The sequence below is a fragment of the Squalius cephalus genome (assembly GCF_949319135.1).
Source record: "Squalius cephalus genome assembly, chromosome: 13".
NCBI classification, from domain to species: Eukaryota; Metazoa; Chordata; class Actinopteri; order Cypriniformes; family Leuciscidae; genus Squalius; species Squalius cephalus.
The window spans coordinates 18,169,973-18,184,689 of NC_137134.1; the positions used below are offsets into that span (position 1 = coordinate 18,169,973).

Below are 14,717 nucleotides of genomic sequence, written 5' to 3' on the forward strand. Positions count from 1 at the left end.
ACTTTTTAATATTTTTTCAGATGCGAAAAGGCGGTTCAAAATAAATATTTAGATAAAACTGATATAGGCTAATCTAAAGTTTAATGCTTTTATTTTTAAAACCAGGACAATATAACCCAATCAGAGGGGAATAGCCGTGCTATTGGGCCGAATAATGTCAGTTTAACATTATTTGTCTACAGGTTTACATTAGTAATAACCAGCTTACAAACCACCAGCCCTGATTCTCTAAAAAGTGACTATTTTTGCCTAAAAAGTTTCAATAAGGACAGCCGCTTGTCAGCATACTTCGATTCGGTCCTACAAACTTGGAATGAAATGACATGACAAGTGAGCAATTGTTGGCTGTAAATAAGCATCTGGTATTGTCATCTCGTGTGCACAAGAAAATGTCAGTTATTCTCTTTTCATGACACTTTTCAACTGGACCATCTGCTTTCTAAAACGAAACTACACAAAACAAAGTTGTTTACTGCAGGATTTAAAAAGCACAGACATAAAGGCAAATAATAATATAAAAAAAACATTCAAAACATAAGTAAAATATTTAAAGTGGCCTAATTTGACCTTGCCTCTAAATTAGTGACATAAATTTAAGCAATATCACACTGGTTGTGATTCTCACATGACAGCCCCTTTTATTTTATATCTAAAATAAATAAATGTAATCGTAATACAAAACGAAAGTGATCTGATGTCTTGATGATGTCGTAGATTTAGTTGTGCGTGGCCAGGAATTTTGTACTTGACAGTCTATGAATAAATTGAAAAAAGAGAAGTGTCATGTTTCACTTTCACACCAAAGATGCAAGATGTCAATGCAATATTAATATGCATGCACCCTGTACAAAAAACAGATAATGTCTTCCATTGTGGATCAGTTTTTTTATATGCATTGAGTGTAAATCACTGAATCATTATTATGCCTACAAAATGTCTAGTAGTTGTGTCTAAGTTGTGTCTATGAATATTCATATGCAATGCATTTGCTGACCTATGATGTCATTGCACAAAGAGTGTGGTTATGTGACTCAAACTGAAGTGGATAAAATATGACAATGACACTGTTTTATGTCTTTGGTGAACGACAGAAAAGAGATGCTAGAGTTGATCTGGTCAAAATCTAAAACTATAAAGCTGTCCCATGTAATTTGTTAAGATTAGCGAGTCTAGCTTGTAGCTTATGCTAGCACCATTTGTAGCAGGTATGCTACTAAAGATCTGTCTAAAATAGATTTTCAACAAAGATAAATACACAAAAACAACTAGATCTTGTACTCTTGCAACACTGAGTTAATTTTCACTAGAGGATGTGGTTTACAGATGTAAAAGACAAAGACAATATACTTTTAACTTCCTATTTCTTCATTGTACTTCTCACCCTTCATCTCTCAGGTGGTTACAGCAGAAAAAAAAGAACAAATGAAGAACTTTTAACTGTGAAGACAGAGCGAAATGTATGCTAATCCAGTTTTAAAAACTACTTTGGTTCATTCAAAAAAAGTAATAGTTATGTAAGATAACTTTGTGTCAGGCTTGTTATGCAAGTCACTGAATCACTAGCTTGCTTTAGTGGTAACTAGCAGACTTGTTGTTCACTCTCCTCACCTTGTGCACTGTGTTTGCGGTGTATATTCTGTAGACATCACGATTGATCATTAAAGGTGACTCATTAATGCTGAGAAACCCCCTCTCCACCTTTCCCACCCTTACGTGCCACTGAAACTTAGTTTGCTGCCCCCCTTTCACACTCATAAACCGCAGCAGCCCCATGTGGAGTCCTTCTGCCCGTCACACCAGATGCAAGCAGCACAACTCGCACAGCGGTAAGAGGATGAGGAAAAAATGTCCTTCTCACTGTGTATTATAATAATTTGTTCTCTGTTCTGTGGCATGACTTAACTGTGTTATGATGCTTATAATAAATAAATGGTCAAAAAGCGGAGATTTTCATTTGCACTTTATTGTAAAAAAGGGGAAAAAAACAGCTTAATGCAACATGACAAAATGTTGTATAAAATATAAATGAATCTTTGTAAAAATGCGTTACAAATATTTTAACTATACCTCACTTTAGCACACAACACGAGCACGGGTTCAATGATAAATTATTATACTGACAAACAGTGCACCTTGAATGTAAATTGTGGATATAAACTGTATGCTACATGCAGGAATGCAAATGTAAATAACTTCAAGAATTTATTTTTAATTTTTTAGGATCCCTTGTATATTTTGCCTGTAGTAATCCGTTATTTTGTGAAAAAAGATCAAAGACCCGATGTTAAAGGCAAATCATTATTTTTTTTACTGTACATCTTTCTATATACATTCAATATTTCATTACTGAATTGTGAACCTAAAATTATATGCAAGCAAAAGTGTTTTACATTCATAAACTGTATTTCTAACTGAAAATGAGCTGGTCAGTCAATGCCACAAGGTTTTAGATATCCTCCTTGTTAATTAGCATCACAGCTAATGGTTTGTCATTCACTGTTGTTGCTAACATTGCTAATGCAGTTAACATAGGCACACTTTTGTCAAACTGTACAAAATGGAGGTATGTGGAGGCAGGAAGAAACCAATTTTAAAAGTATGGACTAAGAAGACATTTTGCCCAAAGTTCACAGAAAAAAAATGTCTGAGATGTGGAAGTTGGTCAGTCAGTCCATAACTGAGACCTTTGTCTCTAAAAGATGACATTGATCATGCATTAGTCTGAAATTATATTCTATAAATTGAACAAAAGAGTTACAGCATCATCTTGCATGGGGACAACTGTGAATTATATTTCATCTAGTAAAAAGGGGCATAAGAGGTCCCCTTTAAACTTCAAAAAGAACTCATAACACGTTAAAAAAATATATGTATGTTTAACAAAAATACAGGCTACATATTGTGTGATGACAGCTTTAAATTTGAGTAGCAAGCAAACAATTGTTTTGGTCACAGATGACCAATTTAATAAGTGCTGCTTTAAGGGCCTCAAAAATAAACATTACAAAGTTTCTGAAGCTCAAACAGTAATATAATGCACTAACAATGCAAAGTCCGTGGGTGCGATTCCCAGGGAATGCATGAAATGATAAAATGCATAATTTGAATGCAATGTAAGTCACTTAAAAAATGTGCCAAATGCGAAAATATCACTTTGACATCAGAGCTGTAGGCTCAAAAGGACTCCTGTTAGACCTAGGTCAAATCCTGATACCATTCTCCTTCTCTTCTCTACTTTCCTGTCTATACTAAAGGTAAAAAAGATAATGAACATTTCAAGGACCAAAAAAGAAAAAAAGAATTGTGTCATTATCCCAATTCAAGTTTGCCTTTTTCCACCTCAATGATGGAAATATTGACTCTTCAAAATACATTTCGGAAACTAAATCTCTATGTGTGACCTTTTGATCAAAGAAGTATTTAATCAAATGGTTTACAACAAACTTACTGGAATACAGGCAAGTTGGTGTATCACAAATGTGTAGGATGATTCAGAACTGCTGAGTCATTTTAGCCTAGAGTTTGATTTCAATCTGACATGTATGCTGGAATAGGAGATGTGGATTTAGCTCTATTGTCTTTGCGCTGTGAGTTTTGAGACTTCAGTCTTAGTTTATGGGGAAGGGCAGTGCTGGAATCCGCCGGCACTTGCTGCTCACCCTCGTCGTCCGACAAGATCCTCTGACACCCTGGTTGGAGCAGGGGCCGTCCTGCCCAAGGTGCTGTTGCTGAGGCGAGGTGTGGTGGAAAGAGTAAAGGTGCGGCTCTAGGGGAATGGAGGGTGGGGAAGTCTAGGAAGTATGGGTGATTTCTTCGTATGGCCATAGGCTGCGTGGGAAGAAATGCCGACCCGGGGTGGGTACCCAGACAGACTGGTGCTGGTTGGTTCTCCGACAGATTGGAAGCCTCTCTGTCTTGCCTTCTACCCCAGTAGAGATCTTTGTCTGGGCAAGAAACCAGAGGTTGCGGGGCCAAAGAGTGAAGATGAGATAGAGCTCTTTGAGACGAGGAGTAGGTGGCTCCAGAGTTGAGCAAACCGTACCGAAGCTTTAGAGCCAGCAGCTCAGATCGTAGACGAGCATTTTCCTCGCTCAATGAAACCAAACGAGTCTCTAATACGTAGTCATTGACCCTTCGTTTCTCTCGCGAGCGCTTCGCCGCTTCGTTGTTCTTGCGGCGTTTCTCCCAGTAAGTCGCGTCTTTCCTGTCCTCGGGTATGAACTCCCGTTTGCGACGCAATCCCAGACCTCTCAAGGAGATCTCTTCGGCCTCTCCGTCAGTTTCCCATCTCATCCGCGAGAATGCGGACTCCATTTTCACAGGGTAAGACTTTTCTGATTGGTTTCACGCAAGACGCACCTGCTCTCTCTGTGTGTGGTGTCTGGAGTTAGTCAGATGTCAGCCCCACTTCTCAGTCATGCTGTCAACAGGAGCTTTACCTATGATGAAAGAGCAGAGTTATTTACTTTGCAGGTGGTCTTGTTGGTTCATTTGTGTGTCAGATTACAGTCAGATCTGAAAGAGGTTATAAGTGTCATCGCAAAGCAATTTCTGTTGAAATTCTTGACCTTTACCTGCTAGAGACCAGTTTGGTTACAGGTGCAACTACAACTCTGTAATGTTCCTGTCACTGGGGCTGTAGATGAGGTAATGAGACAAAAAATTCCCCTTGTGGCGACTGTTGTTGTTGTTGTAGTTGCGCTAGTCGTCTTGCTAACTTAAAATTCAAGTATTAACAATTGTTGCAGATTATTACTAATACGGTTAGAAAAATCTTAGTCAAGGACTTTGTTTCAGCTCTCTACCTATTAGCAATTTCCAATACCATTGACAGTTCAAAAATGCTAGAGCAATGCTAAAAGCAACAGCCTGATAATGAAGTGACTATGAGGTGTTGGGGGTGTGTGCAGCATCCAGGACATGAGTGTGACCACTGGGGTGATTCAGACATGGTGGGAACCTGAGACTTCACACTGGGTTCAAAGAACCCCCGCACAGTCTGATGGGCCATCATTTTGTGGGTAACCAGTGGAAGAATGAATTATTGTGAGAAACAGAGAGATCTAGAAAGACTAAACGCTATGCTCACAACTGTACAGACCTACTTCCCCTCTGATGTCATTGACACATTGTATTGTCTCTATGCAGACACTTATATGTGGCAAATGTAGCTTCCTTTCCAGACAAAAGGTCAGATAAAACATAATTTCCTTCCACTTAATCATATGGGTCTCCAATTAGTTTTCTAAATCCCACTTGTAGTCACATTTACAAAGTGTCCAAATGTCATTGCAATAGATAAACTTTTTCATGCTTTGTGGATGTATTAAGTCACAAATCTCAATCTTGGATGATTGTATTATTAGTTTTTCTATAATTTATTTTTGTTTATTATTATTTTTCAAAACAGAACCCCCAAAATGTGAACTTTAATTAGTGAATTGATTATTTAATAACTTAAGACCTAACACATTTTTGGAGTAGTTTAAATTAAAACATTTAAGTATAATTGAGATGCTATTGTAGTTTTTATTTTCATTTTTATTAGATTTATATATAGCTTTGTCTATATAGCTTTTATTCATTTTTATTTCATTTTTAGTTATTTTAGTACATCAAGTTAAACTACATGAAATGAGAAATGTTGCCTTTTTTACATTTTATTTCAGCTTTTTACACTTTTATGTATTGAGTTAACTATATTAACCCTGCTATATGAAATGCAAAATTCACACCTTTTTAAAAGTAGCTTAACAGTTTAAATAATTTGGGGTCCACAGAATGCATATCATTAAAATCTCAACAGTAGCATGAGAATATGCGCAGTCTTGCGCACCTTGTGTTTTGTACAGCTAACCCCACGCTCACTGTGGTTTCTTTTTTCTCTCCTCAGAACCTTTCTCCAAGTTAACAGAGTGTGTGTTTTCATGTAGGCTAACCACATCCTGTTCATCCCTTTCTTTCATCTGCTCTGCCTTTTTATGAGCTTGGAATCTGGGTTCAGAGCGTGCCAGCGAGCTGCGTGTATGCTTACCACAGAGTAAAACAGACTGTTAGGCCAAGCCACGAGCCAATGAAACATTGTGTGTTTGTTGAACGCAGTGTAGGGGATGAATTGTGGATGCTCGCTCAAACCACAGCTATGAGACTGAGCCTGCAATGTGGTGCTACGCTGACCAGTATTAGCGTGTGTGCTCGTGCATAGTAATTCAACTTCACTCTACTCAGCTCATTAGATTTGAAAACGATTGACAAGATTTGCATTTCCAGAAGGAAATGCCAGTCCTTCAAGAAAAAAGAAAAAAAGGAATAGTGCTTTTATAAGTTTGGTTTTAAGTTTTGATGGAGAACCAGAACCACTTTGTCATTGTCATCACATTCATGCATGTTGTGTTTTTGGTGTTTTTTTGGCAGTGTACAACAATTAATGCCAGAAACACATTGCACGATTTTCAAAGTCGTTGGATCGCTGTTCTTCTCATACTACGTGACTGTCTGGGATTCCATTTAGTTGCTGTTGTGCGCACATTACATGACGAATCGGCGACAGGGGGTCACATATTAGACAACTTTTCACATGGAAGAACTGCCGACAACTAACTACGGCTGTGTCCGAAATCGCCCCCTATACCCTTAAATAGAGCACTATTTTAAGGGACAGCCATTTATAATGGTGTCCAAAACCATAGTGGACTTTATCGAATATAGTTATTCAATCCCTTAATGCACTGCAATAATGAGTGTACAACCGATGTTCGCTCAACAGCCAGAGAATACCCATAATGCACTGTGACGGTCATGGCGAATTAATTCCGGAGTCTGACCAGAAGATGGCGCTTGCAGCAGTAATACCCCCTTGTGAACAAGGCTAACAAGTAGCTAAATGGGACTAGAGTTTTCGGGGACATAAAATGTCATAAGCCGAACAGGTAAACTCATCTACTCACTAGTTCGCTTTCACAGCCTATTGTTTATAACCGATATCTTGCAATCTATTATAACTCGAACTTTCAGGGAAAAGCTTAGGCCGAAAAGGAAGTAAAATTAGCACGATTTGCAATGGGCGCAGATGTTTTTTTGCTTTCCGCACCATCTATGAAGGAGGTTCTTCGTCCTCCATTGCGCCATTGAAAAGAGTCATGTGATCATGGTTGGTGTTCACCTGAGTTGACATCATTCACCACCGTTGCTTTTTCAATGACGTATGACTCGCATTGACGTGGGAATATCCGATCTGTATGCTTACATAGCAGATGCAAATGCACGTATCCGATTCATATCGGATTTATTTCCACGTATGAATGAGGCCTGAAACCGATCCGAGAATATTGGAATCCATGTGCTTTTTTCCTGCTCACACATTTGCGGGTCATATCCGATCTGTGCCACATGAGAGGAAAAAATCAGAATTGGGTCTCTTGACCTATGCAATGTAAAAGCGGCCAAATACTTTTTGGAAGCTTAATGACGTTGAAGTAATGCGACCACAGTGTAGTTCGTTTATAGCATACGTTTTTACTTTCAAAATTCATGAAAGTTTGTGAAGATTATCATGATGAACAAAATGTTTAAGAATCGTAAACTTATGTTGGTCACAGAGCTTATTCTCTGCAGTAATCCAAAAGCCAATGGAACATTTTTTTTAGGGAACCTAATTTCTTAGGTTAGCCTAAAAAAATACATCAGCGCTGTATAGACAGAAAGATTGCCCATTACTTTTCAGTATGCAAATATTATTTTTAATGATTGTCATCATTGTCAGTTAGATTTTGAATGCTAAACATTGTTTATACATATCATATTATGCATTAGAATGCTACACAATCGTGTACATTTAGACCCTTGATATGTAAACTCAATTCTAGCGCACAGCTATATTACTTTTTCCCAGTGGCCAATGGAATTCATGCACCTAACACCCATATAACCAGTGTTAGTTTGCAAACAGACCTTTTTTTTTTTAAATAATTGTGTGGGCAACAGTGGTATGCTAACCACAGTGACATGCGGTTCTACTCCAAGACTAACCTAATTCTCTTTATCAGTCAACATTTCTTAGTGATGTGTCAGAATAAAGGATGTTTAGGTGACAATGTGTTGAAGGGCTGGTGGGTTTTTAGCGGTGCAATTTGAATGTCGCTCACATGAGCCTTTCCACACTGCCAGCTTTGCTGCTCCCTTGCATCAAGTTGCAGTTAAAAATCTCACCTTGAGTTTCCGATATTTCATTTTTGGTTTCATCGCTATAGCTGTGCTGATGACATCCAAGACATCTGTTTATAGCCAGTAATACCACCCTGTTTATTTTCATCCAGTTACTGGAATGTGAAACTGTCGTGCATTTTACATAAGTTGCTAACTTGGCTTCTCGCAAACAGTTTCGACAAAATCTCTGTTGCAAAATGTTGAACAGATTCTGAAAACCATCCTCTGGGGAAATGTAAATTTGTGATAAGCTTTGCTTGCTGATTATGAGATGTTTTTTGTTGTCTGCCAGCCTGCTAATGCGGACATGCACTCATAGGATATGCTAACAGTTTAGGTGCGGTGATGGTGACGAATGCTGTGGAGCTAAATATACACTCTGCCTGCTTTGTCGCTGTGCCACAGGCATACACACACATGCATACACAAAGAGAAAGTCTAAAGAGATTGTTCACATACTTTTCCTCTTCCTGTGTTGAGTATACAATGAATAGAAGTTAGTCAGAAAAACTAGAAAAGCTCTTGAAATATGCCTTGCAGTGTAGCATGCATAAACATAAAACATAAGAATCTTCTCTCTCTCTCTCTCTCTCTCTCTCTCTCTCTCTCTCTCTCTCTCTCTCTCTCTCTCGCTCTCTCTCTCTCTCTCTCTCTCGCTCTCTCTCTCTCTCTCTCTCTCGCTCTCTCTCTCTCTCTCTCTCTCGCTCTCTCTCTCTCTCTCGCTCTCTCTCTCGCTCTCTCTCTCTCTCTCGCTCTCTCTCTCTCTAACTCTCGCTCTCTCTCTCTCTTGCTCTCTCTCTCTCTCTCGCCTATCACAGACTATTCAATGGTGACATTGACTTACCCCAAATAGTAACAATTTATGGCTATGTTATCCAGGTTATCTACAGAGTAAACCAAAAGTTACGTCTAAAAATTAGTTTTAGTTATGTATAGTTTTGCACATCAGCTACGGCTTTCAAACGGCGTGAAGCATTTTCACCTCAAACTACGAAAGTCTGCATATCTGATGTGTTTTATCTTGTAGTTCTCATTTTATTATCATTGTTTTAATGTGAAAAAGCTTGTGCGAGATGTTTGTTAAAGTAAGGCCAACGCCATGTTTTTTGTTTTGTTTGATGGTGTGACACCTCAGATTCTGTAGTAAGTCAAAGGAAGTTTGCTTTTTTTGCCATTACATCACACACAAATTTAAGAACCTTTTAAGACCTGCAAAAATAAAATTGGTAACACTTTATTTTAAGGACATAGTGATTCTATAGTAATAACAGTAAATTATGCATTATTACAAGTAACCGTAACCCTCGTAAGTACATGTGGTTAATTAATAATACTCAGTGCTTATTTGCGTAAGTCCGTCATCTTAAAATAAAGTGTAACAATAAAATTAATACCATATGGACGAGTAAAGCAATACAACTTCAGTACAAGCTGCACAAGTCAAGTTTATATAATGCAAAGTTTGACAAAAATAAAAGGTTTTATAAAATGATAAACCTCACATTTCAGCCTTTAAACTAAGAAAAGGAATGAGTCAAATCATAAATTAGGCTGTTATATTTATATTAAAGGTGCTCTATGTGATGTTGGGTGACGTCACTTCTTGTTGACGTTCAAAGTATTGTAAAAAAAAAAAAAACGGAGGCTAGCTCGACCCTCCCTCCTCCTCATCCCGTCCCCTCCACCTCCCTTCCGTGCTTCCTGAAACAGTCATGAATTCGGGACTTTGCACGTTCCTTCTCCTTTTCCCTCTTCTTTGCTATTTGAACGTCGTCTCTTTGGTCGTGTGTCGGCCTTATCAAAATTCAAGAGAATATAATATATGTAGATTTATAGAATGCACATTTGCTTATTTTTCGATTCACAGACTAAATGAAAACGCAATGTCATTCTCTGACAGTAGGTGGCGTTTATGGAACAGCTGCGCCTTTAATGCCTGTTTGCTGGTATGATGTAAACATTGTCATAATTCATTAACAGTAGATCATAAGCAGTTGCTTGGCGTAATGAATAGGTATTCCTTGATTATGAACTGCAACGAGCAAAAGCGTCAAGTTTTTATGTTGAAACGTGCAGCATTCACAATTAATTCTTCACCTTTTGAAGTGTAATATTCTCATTAAGCCATAACGCAATTCCTGTTTTTCTATCCCCTAATTGAATTTGATGAATTGTTAAATTTTTTCTGTGAAATAACAGTCAAACTGTTCAATGTCTTTTTTGTAGTCAGTAGTATTTGTTTAATGGGCATCAAATACAGCTTTCGATGACTGTAGTTAGTGGCCTTGAGGCCCCCAGGGGCCTCAGGCCACATTTCTGCACCTGCCGCTAAGTTTAGATAGTGCTTTTCAGTAACAAACTCTTAAACTTCTCCTTTTTGGCAACCTATCTGTTGCTTTTTGTCCTCACCACCTGCTTCTCTGTACATCTTTGTTTCCTGGACTATGGTTTCTTATGCTTTATGTTCCCCCCCCCCCCTCAGTTGTTTTTAAATGAGCGGCTCGGATGTCTTCATAAACAATAACGTCTGCCTGTAAAAAGATTTTACATATTTTATCCCCCTTGAAAGTGTATTGTTGCATTGCAAATGTTCAGTACTGCTAATTTATTCAAGTGTTATCAATTTCAATTTCGTATCAGTCAATTCTGTGAGGTCCTAAATCTGAGACTGTGTTGAAAATCTGGGATTCAAAATCAAATTTAAACCTGTAAAGTTTTAGGAATTCAAAATTTTCTAAATCTCTGACATAAAATGTATTTTTGACGTAAAATTAATAATAAATATGTACGATTCTACGTTATTTCTATTCATATAAGTACATTTGTGGCATTGATCACGAGAAACTCCTTTGTACGGATGGTCAGAAGTTTCCATTGATGCTCAAGATGATCTCAAGTCATGCTGGAGAACACGATTATCACGTTTTACACAAACTACTGGAGCTCATGCATCGTTACGCTGGTAATATAATTTGCAATGAAACATTTTGTATTCAAATTTTGTCATAAAAAGTGCACTGGGGGACTTTTGTACCTCGTTATAATTTTAATTGGAATAGCAATAAAATATCCTTAGCATTGTTTCCACCGATAGAGAAATATACACCATTCAAGCTGCAGTTACATCAGAGATGCCATTTATGACTTTGAATGTGTTTTGCAGCAACTGTCTTTTCTAATCTACCCTTGAAATCATTTAGACTTAATGGTCAAGATGCCACACCACACACGCTTTCAAAATTACCCACATTTACCATACAGCCTCACAAGATCCATCACTCACTTTTGAAGCTTTTAAAGACTGAAACTCAATATTTGGAAGGTCTACAAGGAAATTTACATTTACAAATTTGAAAAAAGTCAAATCCAGTCTAATCTTACATACACTTTTGTATGACATTGCGGCCAAATTTGGTTTTATTAATTATTTCATGTAACATGAGATATTACACTGTAAAAACATAAGTTATGACAACGTATGTTTTTTTTTTACATTGCTTTAACTCATCAAAATAAGTTCAGCAATTTTCTACTTTTTTTTATAAGTTACACAAGATTCAACTAATTTTTAAAGTCAGTTTAATGTAATTTAAGTTGAAATTACTTAAACATCAAAGTTGATTGAACTTAAAAATTTAAGGCAGCAACTTTTTTTATAGTGATCCAACACTATTTAAATGGTTACAAATTCTACAATACTAATAAATGCAAAAGGTTAAATTCACCACATTAACCAAATATTGGACAGCTTAATTAATTTGTGTACTGATTTATATAATATACTGTTTTCATTTTGAGATTGGGAAATCTGATCCTTGCAATGAAAGTAAACCAAAGGTTACATCTGAAATGAGTTTGTTACGTTTAGTTTTGCACATCATCTACGGCTTTCAAGCGACGTGAAGTATTTTCACCTCAAACTACGAAAGTCTGCTTATCTAATGCGTCTTATCTTGTAGTTCTCTTCTTAATTGCGTTATTTTAACGCAAAAAAGCTTTTAAAATAGCGAGATGTTTGCTGAAGCAAGGCCAGCGCCATGTTTTTTTGTTTTGCTTGATGGTGTGACACCTCAGATTCTGTTGTAAGTCAAAGGACGTTTGCATTTTTTTTGTCATTACATTACACTGTCATAAGTATGTTCAAAGTTGACCACTGATGGACACAAAAAAGCCCCCGTTTCTTACCTTCACACAGCTTCTGACAGTTCCTGAAGGCTCACCCAGCGTTGACATCACTGAGGATGCTCCTCATTACTGGAACCAGTCGACTCTTCGCACATCAAGCCGTTGTCTTGTCTGTGTGTGACCTGAGTGTCTCACCTGCTGTGCACTGTTGATTAAACGCTCTCCTCTCTGACTCGTGGCTTCTCTTTGGTGTGAAGTGTGATTAAAAGTTAGAGGCTGCCTGTTCGCTGCTTTATGAGATCAGCCCACAAGCCCCTGTCTGTGTCTACTTCTTTTAACACAAAGCTGATGGGTTTACACCATGGCCCACATGTCCCTCACATACGTGCACCAGTGGGTGGGTGTCTGTATTTATGAAAAAAAGGGTCAGATATGGAAAACCACTGTTAATTATTCTTCCAGTTAGTTTTTTCCGATGGCCAGATACTTGTCTTCTCTCACTCTTGACCGGGTCCTTACTGTTCAACTTCCTCTTCAGCCATAAACTAAAGATATGAAGGCTCTAAATTGAAGATTAAGGAATTGCAGAAGTCTGTACTGTTTTGGAAAGACTTAAAATACTCGGTCACCTTCAAAATAAAGCACTTATTCTCATTCCCAAGGCTGTAACCACCATGTTCTCCTCCAACATTAACAATAGTAGTAAAGTAATATGCATTATTTTTTCAAGAAATTTAAGAATCATTGAAAAACTAATGCAAATTAATTCACTATTATTGTTAATGTTGGATGAGAATACTGGAGGATTATTTTGTCGCATTATTGCTAGTTCCTCCTTTTAGATAAATAACTACATGCTGTTTTGATAATTCTGTTTTGCTCTATTTTTGTGATGTCACACATATAACAACAACAACAAATCATTTGTCTAATAATTAGAAGAACATAACACATACACAATAGCTGTTGTCAGATGACCACAGAAGACTGTGGTGGCTAGTGTGCAATTCATGTGTATTGTCAAGGAAAGCGCGCCCCCTACTGGCTATCTTCATGGCTGTTCACATATCATACAATTGACTTGTTATAGAAGGTACGTTATCTAATTTAAGTTTCTTTATCCTTTTACACTTTTACTTTTACAAAAAATAAATAAATAAAAATAATAAAAATTTTAGCGACCAAGAACGTGCAGTTGTAAATAACGCTAGGTAGGATTTTTGTTGTTGTTGTTTTATTTTGTTAACTGCTCTGAGTTTATTGAACGTGATCCTGATAATGGCATAGTGAAATTACGCAAATTGTATGTTTTGTTATATTAATTGCACCTCAGTGTTAATAAAACAGCTGCGATGCTTTTTAATGCTAGTTATTTTAATGCTAACATTTTTGAATGTTCTCTGTCAACTTACATACCCGGCACGATTCGTCGGTTACTGGCTCTGATTTTGAAGTACTTAAAGCACCATTTCCTCATATCGTCACAGACACAGTAGTAGATAGGCCTAATGTTAGTGAACATCTAGGCATCATTTCAAAAAGGCCTGTTCTCAAGAAATAACAAGTTGAAACCCATAAGTTCCTTTAAAGGGACAGTTTCAATTTTGTCATTACTTACTCCCTCAAGTTCTTCCAAACATGAATGAGTTGCTGAACACATAAGAAGAAATTTTGAAGAATGTCAGTAACCAAACAGTTGACAGCAGCCATTGACTTCCATAGTAGGAAAAAAATACTATGGTCAATGGGTGCCGTGAACACTCTAAAAACTGCTGGCTTGTTTCAACCCAAGTTTGGGTCAAATATGGACAAACCCAACCATTGGGTTAGATTTTTACATTACATTTTTAACCCAACATTTGGGTTTGTCCATATTTGACCCAAAGTTGGGTTAAAACCGTGGTTCCCAATCCTGGTCCTGGGGACCCACAGCTCTGCACATTTTATATGTCTCCTTTATCTGACACTCCCAGTTCAGTTCATAGAGCTCTTTCCTAACGAGATGATGATCTGAATCAGGTGTGTTAAATGAGGGAGACATACAAACTGTGCAGAGCTGTGGGTCCCCAGGACCAGGATTGGGAACCACTGGGTTAAAACAACCCAGCATATCTTAGAGTGAACTGTTTGATTACCAACGTTCTTCAAAATATCTTTTGTGTTCAACAGAAAGAAACTCATACAGGTTTGGAACAGCATGAGAGTGAGTAAATGATTGACAATTTTTCATTTTTGGGTGAACTATCCATTTTAAGAATTTATGTGTTTTAGGCAGTTATATCCTATTGAAGTTCCTTGATTACACTGTAGGATAAAGCACATTAAAAATTATGCTTAGATGCGTACAAAGCTTTCAGCCAATGTGTTGATCATCTGAGTAACCCCAA

The 14,717-nt window shown here is 37.4% G+C and overlaps 1 protein-coding gene across 1 annotated transcript; it reads right to left on the bottom strand.

Moving 5' to 3' along the window:
* Positions 1-1,951: 1,951 nt before the first annotated feature.
* On the bottom strand, positions 1,952-13,804 carry nfil3-4 (nuclear factor, interleukin 3 regulated, member 4). Its single transcript, XM_079891278.1, has 3 exons — positions 13,747-13,804; positions 12,391-12,735; positions 1,952-4,439 (listed from the first exon to the last, which is right to left on the bottom strand). The coding sequence occupies exon 3, from the start codon at positions 4,312-4,314 to the stop codon at positions 3,529-3,531; it is 786 nt and encodes a 261-aa protein (XP_079747404.1). The 5' UTR covers positions 4,315-4,439; positions 12,391-12,735; positions 13,747-13,804; the 3' UTR covers positions 1,952-3,528.
* Positions 13,805-14,717: the final 913 nt, after the last annotated feature.